Source organism: Hemiscyllium ocellatum, chromosome 15, assembly GCF_020745735.1.
Source record: "Hemiscyllium ocellatum isolate sHemOce1 chromosome 15, sHemOce1.pat.X.cur, whole genome shotgun sequence".
Lineage (NCBI taxonomy): Eukaryota > Metazoa > Chordata > Chondrichthyes > Orectolobiformes > Hemiscylliidae > Hemiscyllium > Hemiscyllium ocellatum.
Window position 1 is genome coordinate 36,358,124 of NC_083415.1, and position 17,256 is coordinate 36,375,379.

General features: G+C 38.1%; 1 protein-coding gene across 2 annotated transcripts in view; it reads left to right on the plus strand.

Moving 5' to 3' along the window:
* LOC132822749 (uridine-cytidine kinase-like 1) overlaps positions 1-17,256 on the plus strand; it is a 142,574-nt gene that overhangs the window by 101,309 nt on the left and 24,009 nt on the right. Inside the window, exon 8 of one of the 2 annotated variants that reach the window (XM_060836050.1) lies at positions 14,668-14,684. In XM_060836050.1, coding sequence (XP_060692033.1) covers positions 14,668-14,684 — 17 coding nt within the window. Of the gene's footprint in view, positions 1-14,667; positions 14,685-15,542; positions 15,563-17,256 lie in introns of both variants that reach the window. The other variant, XM_060836049.1, reaches the window with a different exon arrangement.

Sequence of the window (17,256 nt, forward strand, 5' to 3'; positions counted from 1 at the left end):
GGTTTGTAGTGGTATCTGTTCATTCAGTATATACTGACCTTTCTGCATGTACCTTTAATGCAACAGCTTTGCTTTATGGCAACATTTTCACCTTCATTCACATTGTGGTTTTTTTCTTTTTCTTATTTTCCAAAACACATCAAAGCTCTTAATTTCATCTATTGAATGAAAATACAGGTGGATGAAAGATATTAACTAGTCCTTTTTGAGCTGTTTCATGTTATGCTGATGTTAGTACAAATTCATTCTAGAGAACGTGTTTAGTAAGTTGCATGTCTTGCATTGAGTTTCCATTGCAATGTAATGATGCCTATTTGACCTTTTTCAGCTTCTGAATTTCCTTTACTGTTTAAAGCAGTGAAGCCTTTTGTTTTTCTTTAACCACATATTCACTTTACTAGCACTGGTCGTGTTTTGTTGAATTATAACTGGTTGTTGATAAACTGTAGAATGCAGAACACCTGTATGCATCTATAATTGACTAAAATCCTACCTGTTGTTTAAGTTGAAAAAAGTGTACCATTTAAATATCCCTTTAGGAATAAAATGATTTGGGCACAAACCAGTAAAAGCAAATTTCCTGAATGATTCATGCAAAGTATCATTTTATACCTGATAGGATTGTGAAGGCAATTGTACAAAATATAAATGAAGGTCATGTTCTCCAACTAGCTCACCCTTACAAGTAAAAGTTGTTTTCCACCTGCTCCCATTGTAGAAACTGTCTTTTAAAATGATTTTATCTACATGCCTCTACGCTTGATAGAAATCACATGTCTAGCCTTTATAGTAAACTTCCATTTCTTATAAAACTTGATAAACTGATAGATTAAACTGCTATAATTTGAGACAACCATTTCCGATCTTGAAAATAAATGGTAACATTTCCAAATAATTTGAACTGCACATGCATCACAATACACTGAATTATATTTGGTGCAAATTAAGCTTCACAACATGTTATTGTTAGCTTAATAACAGACTTTACTTTGGCTTTTCACTCACAGTTTCATTGATACATCATTTATTATTTTGCATACTGAGATTTAATTATCACTTGTGTTACTATGTGAAATGTGTATTGACCATGATAGGAAACAGCTCTTAGCAAACTAAATGATTAATAAATGCCAAAGGAAGAGTTATGTTGTCAGTGGAGGAGACAAGACCAATACCCAATAGAAGCTCTTGAAACGGTGAAGATATTTGACATGCTCGTTGCAAATAATGTGTTCATTACAAAAAGTACAAAACTGAAGGGTATTCTTTTGGATTGAGTATCCAGAAAATCTTGCTGCAATTATTACAGAAAAATGATAACTGATGCATGGATAAATTACTTGGGAAGGCTAAATGAAACTAGATGAATTAATTCAATTGGTACGTGGATGTGTTTTTAAAGACTGTGTACAGATAGATATGATCAGATAGTAACGTTAAATTAAATACTCTCAAAGTTGGAGGCCTGAAAAAGAGTGGAAAATGTTACAAATAACTCAATAGGTCAGCAACCCTCCATGGAGAAAGCAACATCGAAAATGGTTGGAACTTTAGAAACATAGGAGCTAGTGGATAATTAAGCCCCTCAAGCCTGTTCTACCATTGTAAATCATGACTGATCTTCTACCTCAACACCAACACCATTTCCCCGTGCTGTCCTCCTATCCCTTTAAGTTATTTAGTAACTAGAAATTTATTTTGAACCTATGCAATGGCTGAGCATCCACAGCCCTCTGGGGTGAGTATTCTAAAGGTTCACCACTCAGTGATGTAGTTCTTTCTCACCTCAGCCTTAAATGCCTTTTATTCTGAGACTGTGTCCTTTTGGTTACAAACATCAAATACAGGGCAAACATCCTTTCTGTATTTATTCTGTGTATCCTTTAAGAGTTTTGTAAGTTGCTTCACATTTTTCTAAACTACATAAAATATAGGCCCCATGTCCTCAATCTTTCGGAATAAGACCATGCCACCATTACAGGGATGTCTGGTGATCCTTTACCACACCCTTCTTTCTTTGGCAAGGAACCAGAACTACACACAATACTATATGTATGTTCTTGCAATGTTCCATACAACTGAAATAAATAACTTTGCTCCTGTAGTCGAACTCTCTTACAGTAAAGATTTGCCTTCTGAACTGCTTAATGCAGCTTCATACTAGAATTCAGTGACTTAAGAACAAAGACACTTATGTCCCTTTGGACAATACTTTCTGACCTCTCGAGACAAAGCTTTTCACTGTACCTCCGTGCACGTGACAATCAATTCAATTCAATTCAATTTAAGAAATGGCCTAACCCTTCATTCCTCATACCAAAGTGAATAACCTAACAGCTTTTTTTCACGTTATAATTCATCTGCCATGTTCTTGCCCACTCACTCAGTCTGCCTTAATCTCCTTGAAGCCTCTTTGCACACCTCACATTTCCAACAAGTTTTATCTCCTCTGCAAACTTGAAAACATTGCAATTAATGCTCACAACTAAATCATTGATATGGATTGTGAACAACTGTGGCCCAATCACTGATTGTTGTGGTAGCACACTGGCCACCATCTGCCAACTTGAGACTGACCCACTTGTACTGATTGTATGCTTTGTCAGTGGGGTGTTGGAGAAGCACAGCAGTTCAGGCAGCATCCAAGGAGCAGGAGAATCGATGTTTCGGATAAGAGCCCTCCAATCCTCAATTCATACTAGTGTTTTACCCAAAATCCCATACACTTTAATTTTGTTCACTGTGTGGGACTTTAACAAAAGCTTTTTGAACATCCAAATTCTCCACATTCTCAAAAAGACACTATTATGTTTGTCAAACACATTATTCTTTCATTAAATCCATGTTGACTCAGTCCAATCAGACAATTATATTCTAAATATCCAGTGAATGCATACTTTTTGTGCTGGTTCCACCAGTGGAACGGAGGCTGATGGCAGATTTAATCATATGAAGGAAGATTCCCGATCACAGATGTAAAAGGGAATGAAGGTAGTGATAGATTGCTTGTCAACACGAACACAGTCATTGGGGAGGGACCTTTTAAAAATGAATTAACATGCTATACATACCCAATAAATAGCATTTTGCCAACTTACAGGGTGCCTTTTGCAATTACCTCTGCAGCAAACAAAAAAACATTTGCCCTCAGATTCACAAGCAATTGAAGATGATGTGCAGAAGGAAAGATAGTCTTCCTGATATATCGGAAGTGAGTAATGGCTGTTTTTCTTTCATAGGGAGCTTTGCCAGACCATTGAATAGATTGTGGGGAGATCCAGGATTAGAGAGGGAAGGTCAATAGTAAGGTCCTCAGAGTCCATGGTAACAGTGGACAGATCAGTGTGACAAAGGGATGTTCAAGGATCATGGATGGCCGGTGGAGGGTAATTGGTGGCAGGACAAGTGTGCGAAGGGCAGTTGGTAATGGGGGTGGGGGGAGGTCAAAACATAAATAGAATTTGGGTAAGGATGAGTAGCTTGAGGATCAAAAAAGGTAGGGATGGGCAAAGAGTGAGGCTAACAACATATGAAGTTATCCTGACCAATATTTGGGGTTGTAACTTCTTGTCAGTGCTTTAGTCAGTTGGGTCTGATGGTGACCTAGGTTCAGTCAGTGATGCTGAAACAGTGATTTGGAAACTTAAAAAAAAGTCCCTTAATCTTGTGATTTATGAAGGCATCTGGGGAAGACACATTTTGGCACTTAGACTGTGACATGCTACTCAGCATATTTTTATGGTCTGAAGGAATGATAATTTAAATATTAAGTTTATACAGGAAATGCCACGCCTACCACTGAGAATGTTTAAAAAGTTGAATAGCTAATTAATACTCTGGTTCTATCTCCATAATTTAAAAAGTGAAGCTTTTCCATACTGCTGAACTTAATTGATTAATTTACTAAATATTTTATATTTTAACCAAAGTACTAAAATTGATTGTTTTTGTTTACTGATTTTTTTAATGATTCAAATCATTTCCTGTATAGACTTAGTATTTCTAACTATTGTTTAACAAAGGAAGTATTACTAAAATCTTGCTTCATGTCATAAAATAGCTTAATCTCCCACTCTTTTATTCCCAAGTGAGATTTAACTGAACAACATACCTAATTCTGTCTGAGTTTAAAGTTATCAGACTGTTTTAATTAGTTTTAAAGCTCCAGAGAATTGCATTCCTATTCTGCATTGCCATAACTGAGATGACAATAGTTGTATGTTTGTAATTGTAATCATTTTGCTGTAATAATCGATCTTAAGATGTAGTTCCTAATTTAAAAATGTGGCCAGAAACTTATCCTGTCGAGAGGAGAACTATGAATATATTTGCATGTTTATTATGACATTGGGTTCTTTAAAGTATGGTGCCACCTAGTGTCAGGGGTGATTGTCAAAATTTTTGTCAATATTTTGTTCCTTTTAATATTGCCTTATGTTGATGTGGTTGTCTGCTTCTGTTGCCATTATATACTCTCACAAATGTTGGAATCATCAGAAGATGAAGAAGGCAATAACATTAGATGCTGTAGAATGAATCAGCTATATGGTGGTGTAAGAAGGGGAGGAGAGGGTTAAAAAGTTGTGTGTGCTACATATCACCTACTTTATGTAGCACGTCTGCTGCTACCATTGTGCCAACCTTGGAAATGAGGCAGTACTTCCAGCCAAACAATATATTTTTCAATGGGCAGATCTTATTTATAGTCTTGTTTGAAAAAGAACTTTTGTGTAAATCAATCCTGCTGCCTCATGCCCTGACAGATGGGGTAATTACTCAATAATCTCTTTTGTGACTGGAAGTGGTAATGCTACTCTATGTAGCTTACCTTATACTGGGGAACCATTCCCTTGGGCTTGTGATCTGATTATTTTGCACCTTTGGCCCTGACATCCCTGCTGGTTTCAGGTGGGATACTGTGCAGATTCTTCTAAATGATGCCTTAGCACAAGCCTCCCACTGAGCTTTCCGTTGGGGTGTCTCTTCTGCTCCAGATCACCCTCCTCACTCTGATTATACCCATATTAAAATAGATCCTCCTGATTCTGCTGTGTTGTTGAGGTGAGGCAATGAACTAATGGCATCGCTCAATGACATAAGTAATCTGAAAGAGTAGAAGCAATGATATTTAAACTGAGGTGAGAATTTGCAAGTGAAATATGAAATTTGCTATTTGGCAAGTAACGCATACATTAACTTAGTGAGCTGAATAAATTTGGATGTGGTGTGTACATTTCTGAAGCTAAATGATACACAGAATCTGTCGCACAGAAATTAGTCATTTCAGCCCAGTCAGTTTATTCCAGTATTTATACTTAGTGAAGATCCAGCTAACCTCTGTCTTATCTTTAACACCATATTCAATTGATTTCTTCATCGTGTCTTTATACAGTCCCTCGAGGTAGTTTCTTCACCACTGATAGATTGATGTATGGCCTCATCTGCAATTAAGTGGACTGGGTTGATGTGTGTACCAATGTAATGGGAATTAAATCCACCCAACTGAAAAAAGAAAAGCAGTTTCCACCTCCTCATCTTCAATTCTCATTCCTATCACTATCATTCCTCATTGCTCTCTCACCTAAGCAGTGAAAGCATTTGACTTATTATGACCTTCAGAATTCTGATGAGCTTTTGTGCCATTCCTTAACCCTAAAAGTGCTAATAAGTGAAAGACCTAACTTCTCAAATCTCTGAGTACATGTCTGAGCATCTACAGTGGGAAAACAGCCTGACAGCATTATTGTGGATGCTACCAATGGAGAGGTCAAAAGATGTATTTGATATGCATTTAGAATCAGTGTATCATGCTGAATTTATCTACTGAGTAATTTGAGGTCTATCTTGAGAAAATAAGCTTCTTAAATTTTCATTTGGTATTTGTTAAGATTCAAGTTAAATACGGCTAAAGCTAATGAACTAAATATGTAACAACTAGATAACAAGACCAGTATTGTAAGGGAACAAATTAACTTCTGGTGTTTTTTGTGTATCAATCTAACTTGGAACAGAGCGCATATAATTTGTATAACATGCGCTACCAATACTGATTGAATAGATAGGTGACATGCATAAGATTTAGCAGACCTTTACCAATTAAATAGCCTGATTAAGTTGCTTTCAGAGTTTAGCCTTGAGCAATATTTGACATGTTTTCCTAAGCAATCTGAAACCAGGCTCTTATTTCACACTTACAGGTTCTGCTTTTAATTTGTATCTTGTAAAGTTGGGTTTAGGCCAAGATTACTTTTCTTTCTCAACAGAAGATGCCAGAATCACCTAATATTTCCAGCATTTTCTGTTTTTATTACTTTCAGCACCATTGCATTATTGTCAGATAAATCCAAAATTGGAATGTTAACCTTTGTAAGTATCGACAAATTAAGATGCATGAAATATAATGGGAAAATTAATTTTAAAATAAAACCATAAAAATAGTTACAACACAAAAGACATCATTTTGCCCATCAAGTCTGTGCTGGCTCTCTCCATGACTGTTTCAGCTGATATGCCACTGCCTCCTCTACCCCTTCTAGCCCTGCAAACTTGATTTCTATAAGTATTTATAGAGTTAACTTTATTTTACTTCACTTTCACTATTAATCTGCCTCCAACACACCTTTTCAGGTGGTACCTGTATTGGAAGATGTATAATTGGCCCTCATTTTTTCAGCAAATGATTACTAGAGAGGCTTATCCCTATCTTTGAATGGCAATTAGAGAATTTATTTTACTGATTTCAATTTAATTAGTCAGTTTAACCCTTGGAAGATCTGGGAGCAGGAAAATAGGAATACTGGTGGAGGCAAAGATATAATAGTTTTCTGGCTTTGATACTTAGCTGTCAGAAATAGGAACAAAGCAGATGTGAAAACTCATTGTTTCAGCTCCTGAATATATTTATAAATGTAACTTATAAAGGCAAAGGTAATGGGTATTCCTGGATAACATGTCTTGATATAGACAATGAGATAGGAATTCACACCAAATGAAAGAGCAATTGTCCAAATAATTAACAGTAAGTAAAAGAAAAGTGATCATGTTCTGATAATTGGTCAGTTATTAAAAATTGCAAAATTTGTTTTTGAGGGGCTTAATCAAATGGATTACATAGCAAATAAAATAGATCTGCAGATTCTGTAAATCAGAAACAAGAACAAATTGCTGGAAAGGCTCAGCAGGTCTGGAAGTGTCTGTGGAGAGAAATCAAAGGTAATGTTTTGTGTCGGGTGACCCTTCCTTAGAATTAGGAACTTAAACTCAGTTCTGAGGAAGGATCATCCGACCTGAAACATTACCTCTGATTTCTCTCCACACATGCTTCCAGACCTGCTGAGTTTTTCCAGCAATTTCTGGATAGCATTGCACCTCTTTGAATCCTCAAGAAATCTCCTTGTAATTCATACCCAATAAATGATTCTTGAGGTAGAGTCAATCACATTACCTAATTTTCATGCAGCAAAGTTCCAGAAAAGTCAAATTGTGACTGCCAGGGTAAATTGTTGTTGCTGGTAGTAGTTGACAATAATGTTGGCTAAGACACCAGGAGGGCTCATGTGATATGCATCCATATATATGAGGGACAATATCTCGATTTGGTGTTTCATCCAATATCAGGAGGCAACCCCCTAGGATGATAATGCAGTGAGGCAAGTTCAGTGACCTCCCATAAGTTCTCAAGGTCAAAAAATATATGTTCAAAATCCATACCTGTACCAACTGCAGCTCTAATAAAAAGCTTGAACACACCAGCAGCTACTCACCTATGATGGTCACATTGCCCAAACAGATTGCCCTCACATACTTACCTTTCTCTTGCAGACTTCCTCTTCCAAGATAAGTTGGTGAACAACCAGAGCTAGCAGGTGCTGACTGGAGAGGCTTACCTACAAATCTTAATTTGTGTGAAGGAGGTGGTGCAGGCTATTGTTAGGTTGCCATTTGCTGATGCTGTCATTGGTAAGAGGCTGACAGCATTAAAGACGATGACGGAATCTTCTTTCTGAATTCTCCTTCTAGAATCCTACCTCTTCCTCATCTTCCACTCTGTTTGAATCTATAAACTGTAGATGAATAAAACTAACAAGTGGCATTCATGTCTTACTCTGCCATCATCTTGCCAGAGGTGGCATAAATGGAGACATCTAGGTGGCCTAGTGCTGAAATGATGGAAGGTTAATATGCAGGTACAGCAAGTAATAGAATATGTTTATTGCAAGGAGAATTGAAGACGAGAGACAGTTATGTTTCAGTTGTACAAGACTTTGAGACTGCATCTGGAGTACTGTGTACAGTACTGGTCACTGTACTTCCAAAAGGATGTTGCTGCATTGGAAGCAGTTCAAAGAAAGATTACTAGACTAATATCTGGAATAAGTGGAAAGGCTAGCCATGCTGGGCCACTATCCTCTGGAGTTTAGAAATATCAAAAGGTGATTTAATTTTAAAATATAGGAGATGACTCGATTTGAGACCATGTTGAAAGGATGTTTCCACTTGTGGTAGAATCTAGAATCTGAGGTCATTGTTTAAAAATAAGGGTTACTTATTTAAGACACAGGTGAAGAAACGTTTTTTTCTCTTAGGTAGTTAAGAGTCTTTGGAATTCTCTTCAAAAAGCAGTGGATGCAGACTATTTTAAATATTTTAAGGCAGAGGTTGATAAATTCTTGATTACAAAAGGAATGAAAGATTATTGGAGATATGCAGGAATGTAGAACTAAAGTTAAACTCCAATCATCAATGAGCTTATTGAATGGCAGAGCAGACCCAAGAGGCCGAATGGCCTCCTCTTGTTGCTTGTTCCATAGCATGGAGGCACAGTCTACACATGGCACCACACCAAATAAACTGCAGTCAGGGCATGAGGCAAGAAAACAGAAAGCAACTCGCAAAAGGGTGAGATCACACATGTTTGAGTTGAATACACGGGTGAGAAATAAAGCACAGCAACAGATGCTGGAGATCTTAAACAAAAATAAAAATTGCTGGAGAAATTCAGCATGTCTGGCACCATCTGTGGAGAGAAAGCAGAGTCAACATTTTGAGTCCAATGTCCCTTCGGAACACTGAATTGGACACTGAAGTCGAAACATGACTGTTTTCTCTCCACAGAAGCTACCAGACCTGCTGAGATTCTCCAGCAATTTTTATTTTAGTTTCAGATTGCCAGCATCTGCTTTCCTTTTGTTTGGTTCCTCATCTGTGTATTTGACTTTGAAACTTGTATTTCTGAAGCAGTTTTTAGTTTTGTTTGTTACTCAGTTGTAGGCTTTGTTAGTGCAGTCTACAGGAGAATGCTAAATAAAAAACAAAAGAACTGCGGATGCTGCAAATCAGAAACAAAAACAGACATTGCTGGAAAAACTCAGCAGATCTGGCAGATTCTATGGAGAGAAATTGAGTATAGGAGTTGGGAGGTCATGTTGCAGCTGTACAGGACATTGATTACGCCACTGTTGGAATATTGCATGCAATTCTGGTCTCCTTCGTATCAGAAGGATGTTGTGAAAATTGCAAGGGTTCAGAGAAGATTTACAAAGATGTTGCCAGGGTTGGAGGATTTGAGCTATTGGGAGAGGCTGAATAGGCAAGGGCTGTTTTCCCTAGAATGTCAGAGGTGGAGGGGTGACCTTATAGAGATTCATATAATCCTAAGGGGCATGGATAGGATAAACAAATAAGGTCTTTTCCCCGGGCTGGGGGAGTCCAGAACTAAGGGCATAGGTTTATGATGAGAGGGGAAAGATATAAAAGGGACCTAAAGGGCAATTCTTTCACAGAAGATGGTGATTGTATGGAATGAGCTGCCAGAGGAAGTGGTGGAGGCTGGTACAATTGCACAGGTAAAAGGCATCTGGATGGGTTTATAAATAGGAAGGGTTTGGAGGAATATGGGCCGGATGCTGGCAAATGGGGCTAGGTTAGGATATCTGGTCGACTTAGATGAATTGGACTGAAGGGTCTGTTTCCATGTTGTACATCTTTATGACTCTAAATCAGAGTTAACGGTTCAGGTCTAGTGACTCGTCAAGGGTCACTTGATCTAAAACGTTAACTCTGATTTCTTTCTATAGATGCTGCCAGACCTGCTGAGCTTTGCCAGCAATTTCTGTTTTTGTTACAGGAGAATGTTGATGGGTATACCTAATAAAACACTTGCTGCGTGAGAAACCTGACAGTCTGTGGATAATGGCAAGGAACATGGAGGATTCTGACTCCAATATGACACAGGGCTTGGTGCAAAGCTTGGATCACATATTTTACAGTGGGGGTGGAGAATGACAAATTTTGTGTTCTTCTGGACCCAATCATGAAGTAGCATTTGATAGTTGACATGACCTTTTCTATTGAAGCACACACAGCAACTTCCTATTACACTGCTGCAATGGAAACTGACTTCTGGCATGCAAAGTAAATTTGCTGCCATGCCAGCTGGCACTGCTGTCATCATGGCCTAGATTGCAGTTTAGAAAGGGTTGGCAATATGTTTCAGCAGTTCAACATTCTGTTCACAAATGTTTCCTAGAAATTCTGAGGCAATGCCAGTGCCACTGTGTAACATGAAACGATTGCCATCTCTCAAGATGATAGCATTCATCCTGCCACAGCTTCTACTCCACCAGTGCCTTCACTGTTGTTAATCACCCAAACAAGGCTACCACCAACATATCAAGTGGTGGTGTCTGAAGCCAGTCCTCCTGGATGCAGAGTTGATTGTGATTGCCCTCAAAGACCATCTGCAGTGACCCCTTCCACTGCAAGGTCAATAACCTTTCACTGCAGTCACTCATAAAGCAGAGGCTGGTAGCTGTCTATTACAGACAGTGCCACTGGGAGAGCAATGGTTGTTGCTGGTAAGACACTTGCTAGTGGCAGAGAATTGCTATCAACACAGACCACAGAGAGGTGAGGGAGGATGGCGGTCAGCAGCAGTGGTAGGGACAATTTTATGTGAGACCATGTCTTCCTCACATCTCCCTCACCTCCCTTCTCAGTGCCAGGTCCCTCAATCAGCCGCTGAATTCTTCAATGATTGATTCCTAGGAGTCCACAAGCACCTGTGATAGAGTTTGCTTTTCAGGCTTTCCACATAGCAACTGCCCCACCTGTAACTCGGTTCATTTTCCATTTAAGGCCATCTATTTACAGTGGGATAGAAAATAGAGGAGTTCCCCACTGGCTTCTTTCTGCCTGAATAAATGCTACCCTGTCTCCAGGTGCACCTGGGACAGTGCATTAAACTATGCCTGAAGGCTCAGTATTCCTAGTTGAATTAAATTAAAATGAAGAAGTCATCAAAGATATTTGCGTATAAGTTGATGAACTTGATGCTAACCTAATTGGAGACAGAGGGGAAGCAGGGACAGAAGTGGTTGTTGCACGTTCTGGGATAAAGACGTTTCAGTAAGAACAAAGGAGCTGGTAAAAGAGGAGGAGGGTGGCATTGTTAGTCAATGGTAGTATGGGCTGAGGTTAGAATCGGGAAAGGAGTTTTCTATGGGCCTCCGAATAGTTCCAGAGATGTAGAGGAAAGCATAGCAAAGATGATTTTGGATAGGAGCGAGAGTGACAGGATAATTGTTATGGAAGACTTTAACTTTCCAAGTATTGATTCGGAATACTATAGTTCAAGTACTTTAGATGGATCAGTTTTTGTCCAATGTGTGCAGGAGGGTTTCCTGACAGATAGGTCAACAAGGGTCAAGGCCACATTAGATATGGTACTGGGTAATGAACCCAGCCAGGTGTTAAATTTGAATGTAGGTGAGCACTTTGGTGATAGTGACCACAGTTTGGTTATGTTTACTTTGGCAATGGAAAAGGAGAGGTATATACAGCAGGGCAAGTGTTATTGCTGGGGGAAAGGCAATTATAGTGTGATTAAGCAAGATTTAGGATGCATAGGATAGGGAAGGGAACTGCAGGGGATGAGCGCAATTGAAATGTGGAGCTTATTCCAGGACCAGCTACTGCGGGTCCTTGGTAAGTATGTATCGGTCAGGCATGGAGGAAGTTGTTGAGTGCAGGAGCCGTGGTTTACTAAAGAAGTTAAATTTCTTGGTCAAGAGGAAGAAGGCGGCTTATGTTAGGATGAGATGTGAGGGCTTAGTTACAAGTTACAAGTTAGCCAGGAAAAACCTAAAGAAAGAGCTAAGAAGAGCCAGGAGGGGACATGAAAAGTCATTGATGGATAGGATCAAGGGAAACCCTAAGGTTTTCTATAGGTATATCAGAAATAAAAGAATGACAAGAGTAAGATTAGGGCCAATCAAGGATAGTAGTAGGAAGTTGTGCGTGGAGTTAGAGAAGGTGGGGAAAGTACTAAATGAACATTTTTCATCAGTATTCACACTAGAAAAAGACAATGTTGTCAAGTAGAATACTGAGGTACAGGTTACTAGAATAGACGGGATTAAAGTTCACAAGGAGGAGTTGTTAGCAATTCTGGAAAGTGTAAGAATAGATAAGTCCCCAGGACAGGATGGGATTTATCTTAGGATTCTCTAGGAAGCCAGCAAGAATATTGCCGAGCCTTTGGCTTTGATCAGATCGAAGTATACATGGTAATGACAAGCATGGATAGAGTCAATAGCCAGAGACTTTTCCCCAGGGCATGACTCACTGGCACAAGGGGTCACAGTTTTAAAATATTAAGAGCAAGTATAGAGGAGACATCAGAGGTAGGTTCTATTCCCAGAGAGTTGTGAATGTATGGAATGTGTTGCAGCGGTAGTGCTGGAAGCAGTTGTGAGGAACATTTAAGTGACTGATGGATGTGCACATGGACAGCAGTGAATTGAGGGGTGCGTAGGTTAGGTTGTCTTATTTTACATTAGGATTAATCCTCGACACAGCATCATGGGTCGAAGGGCCTGTTCTTTGCTGTATTTTTCTATGTTCTGTGGATTCCATGTTATGAAAGATTTTGATGAGCAATCTTGTTTTCATGAGAAGAGGATAGAATAGGCATGTGACTTTGATGTTTAAAATACCTGTAATTTTAGATTCTGTAAATGTAGTTGAATGGACTGTGAACACAGAAGTAGTGAATGTGGTTGAAAATTAACAAGAGAATAGATTTTTTCTTCACTGAAAAGTAAATATGTGACCTAAAGAATGATGTCAGCAGTGTTGCCACTAAAGTTTAGTCAACAAAATAAATCCATAAATTAGTTTACTGTACAGTCAATTGTAAAATATTTAAAGCACAATATAGTTAGCTTATCTAAAGTAAATCCACAGGGCTCACCTCAATGGTCAAATTCTATTATGAATAAAAATGACTGGCATTTGTGCAGAGTTAATGTTTGCAGTAAAATAAGAACTGATATTGTAGCCAATCATGTCTGTGCTAAAGTAATTTGTCAACACATAGCTGAATCCTGCATATTTCTAATAGATGTTGCTGATAGCCTACAATTTTCTAATTACTGACTTCAAAAGCTGGGAGTTATATTTTGAGAATCAGGGCAAGACAAGAAAAACAAGGATTTAAAGCTCTTGCTACGAATGTGATTCTCAGAAAAATGCCAGCTCAAGTCTCTGCCAGAATATTCTAGAAGTTAGGTGCTTTTGCTGCAGCAGTATTTCTGAATCAAAAGTTAAAAATCAACATCTTTTAACATATAGTTTTCTGAATATTCAGAAATATTAGTCGGCGCTGTGCTGCATTCAATTAACCTTGTGGTGCAATCAAATTGCAAATATTGTCAACAATATTACATTTCACTAAGAATTGGAGTTGGATCTGTTTTTTAAAAAATACATCAGAAGTTAACCTTGTAATTTCCTGTCGATATTTAGTGTTCAGTCACAGCATAATATTATCTGAAACATTGGATCTTCCTGGTTAATTTTCATCCAGCTATATGTTTGACCCATTTTGTACATTATAATTCAAGCTTTCGTCCAGTTCATGTTCCCTTTATTTATAGCAGGGACAGTTACCATAAACAGGTCAGTGCTTTGAATTTCCACTTGAGTGCCTGGCAGGATAAAGGCAAAACCTTCAGCAGCTTTATCAATACTAAAAACACCCATCTCTCCAAATTTCTGACAAGACAACTTTAATGACTGAAAGCCCAAGTGTAATCTGGGATGTCTAATGAACTCTTCTGAAGAACCATACTAAACTCAACATCTTAACTCAAGTTCTCTCTCCATAGATACTGCCAGCCTGCTTCTGCAGCATTTTCTGTGCTTGGTACTAAGCGTTAGATGGCATCTGTTTCATACAGATTTCTAATTTCCGTATTTAAACTTGCAAGAGTATTCTCAATAGATTCTGCACTATGGAAAATGAGAGCTTTGAAAAACCATTCAGTACGTATAGAGTTAAGGCATTGTTCTGCATTAGTTGAAAACCTGTACCTTTTGCCGTACAGCTTTCAGCTCACTGCCTACACTTTAACATTACCTTTCATCGTGTTTGTTAGAAGATTATCGTAGATTTTTTTTTTGACAGATAAATGTTTTCTCCTCTCAACCAAAACCCCCATTCTATGCCCAGCCAATAAGGGGTTATGTTTCCACAGAGCAAAGCTTGCAGATACATGTGGCTGTGTTACAAAATACTGAAAAATGTGAATGAATTTACCATTTTTTAACTTTTTTCTCTTGTATGTGGTATTAAAAATGAACGAATTGTTACTGTTATCACCTCAGCGTGAACTCAGTGTAAGGTATGAAAAAACAATGGTAGGTGTACACCGTATACACTGTATTGTGAATGGCAAGAGGCACTGTGAATACTCGTCCATGCTTCGGCACATGGAGTCCTACACCTGACCCAGACCTCTGAATTCATGAGGATCTTTTCTTAGCACCTATTAATTTTTGTTGGTTTTTAAATATCTTTTTTTGACCAGTGCTTCCAAATTATAGAAACGATGTGACGGAGCAAGGTGAGTACTCAAAATGTCTCGATGATGATAGTTATTTTGGTAAACATTAATCATGTATAACTCTAACCTTCCTGGTCTGTGTGAATCCGTAAAGTTAAAAATCAGAAAAATTATTGTTGATCCTCTTGATCAGATAAGTTAGTTTCCAAGATTTAAGATTATTCATGATATATTTATTCAACTAAACTTTCCATCAATGGTCAGCCACAACAGAAATGCAACAGGAAGTTAACTATCTGTCTTAGACACAGGAAGTTTAGAGGGTTTAGAATTTAATGTCATATTCAATAGCTGCAGTGTGTGACATCTACCATGCTTGCTGTGTAATTCTTTAGAAATTTTTACACTTAAGTTCCTGTCAGATAAAAATAGAAGAAAACTTAGAAAATTCAGCTATTTTTGGTCTGCTGTGAAGTGCATATTGTACCCATGCTCAAGAGTCTTCAGTTTAGAGTGTATTAATTTCAAAATGTATGATTGTGCACAACATGGCATGGTAATGTCCTCCTGCAACACACAGGGGACAATTGCAATTTGATTCTTTTGTTGGGTATTAATGAATTGAAATCTCTTCTTTTCTGTCAATTCTGTATTTCCTTCATTGTCCTGCTCCGAATATTATCCCCAACTGAACAGAGGAAACTGCGCTGGGATATGTGAGGAGAATTTGCATACTTCATTCATTTTCATAGCTGTTTTTGCATCTCAAGCCTGTGCGTGGCTATTTAGGAAGCAACAACTAATAACTGCTTACAATGGTTGCTATAACTTCTAGTTTGTGCAGTCTCACAGTAATTAGAAAGATATGATGTGAAGCTGAAATAATTTAACTTATTCCTCACTCGAGGGAAAAAAAATTGATTTCTTTTTTTATATTTGGAATTTCATTGATGATTTACAGCATGGAAATAAATCCTTCGGTCCAACTAGTCCACTCCAACCATGTTCTCAAACTAAACTAGTCCCACCTGCCTGCACTTGACCCATATCCCTCCAAACCTTTCCTATTCATGAACTTATCCAAATGTCTTTTAAACATTTGTAACTGTACCTGCATCCACTCCCTTCACTGGTAATCCATTCCACACACAAACCACACTATGTTTAAAAAAAATGTTGACTCTCATGTCCTTTCTAAATCTTTCTCCTCACACCTTTAAAAATATGCCCCTAGTTTTGTACTCTCTCACCCTACAGAAACGACACTTTATCAAGCACATTATCTATACCCCTCATGATTTTATAAACCTCAATAAAGACACCCCTCAACCTTCTACACGCTATTGAAAAAAAAATCCCAGTCTTGACAATCTATTTTTATATCTCAAACACTCTGTGCCCGGCAACATCTTGGCAAAACTTTTCTGAACCCTCTCCAATTTCATAATATCCTTCCTATAACAAGCTGACCAGAACTGCACACAATACTCTAAAAAAGGCCTCACCAATGTCCTATACAACGTCAATGTGACATCCCAACTCCTATACTCAAAGGTCTGACCAATGAAGGCAAGCGTACTAAACACCTACTTAACCACGCTGTCCACCTGTGACGCGACTTTTACAGAATTGTACTAGACCCCCTCAGTCTCTCTCTGTTCTACACTATCCAGGTCCCTACCATCCATTAAGTCCTTCCCTTGTTTGTATTCCTAATTTGCAAAACCTCACATTTATTCATATTAAACTCCATCTGTCACTTCTTAATCTATTGATCCAATACCTCTTTGTAATCTTAGATAACCTTCTTTACTGTCCAAAATACCACCAATTTTAGTGTCATCTGCAAACTTACAAACCATGTCTCCTGTATTCTCATCCAAATCATTTATATAAATGCAAAACAAAAGTGGACCCAGTATCGATCCCTGTAGAGAAAATGCTTCTCATTTAGTAATGGTTTGCTGCTTGAACTGCTGTTTGCTTTACATGAACTGTTATAGTAGCTGCAACTAATAACTGACTTGGACTTTGCTTGAGACTTGACCACATGTGGCCCAGATATTTATCACCCTTAATCATGACAAATTAACAACTAAATCTGAATGTTGGTACTGTTTGTTTATTTCTGCTGCACTTTCAAAAAAGCTAAAACAATTTTTAAGACACCAATACCTCACTCAAGTGGTGGACCAAAAAGTAGACTTTCGTGGAATTTGCTAGAACTGTCAATTCGGAAAACTGCTGCCTCAACACCAACTGCAGAAGAGCGTGTTCCACTCCAATGTTAAATTTTGATTTTTCTTTTTATTCCACTGGGAAGAAAATAATGCTAATTATATTGTTTTGTAGAACAACAGAAATAAACAGTATTTAATTCAGTAAGTCCATCTATTCTAATCCAAAATCT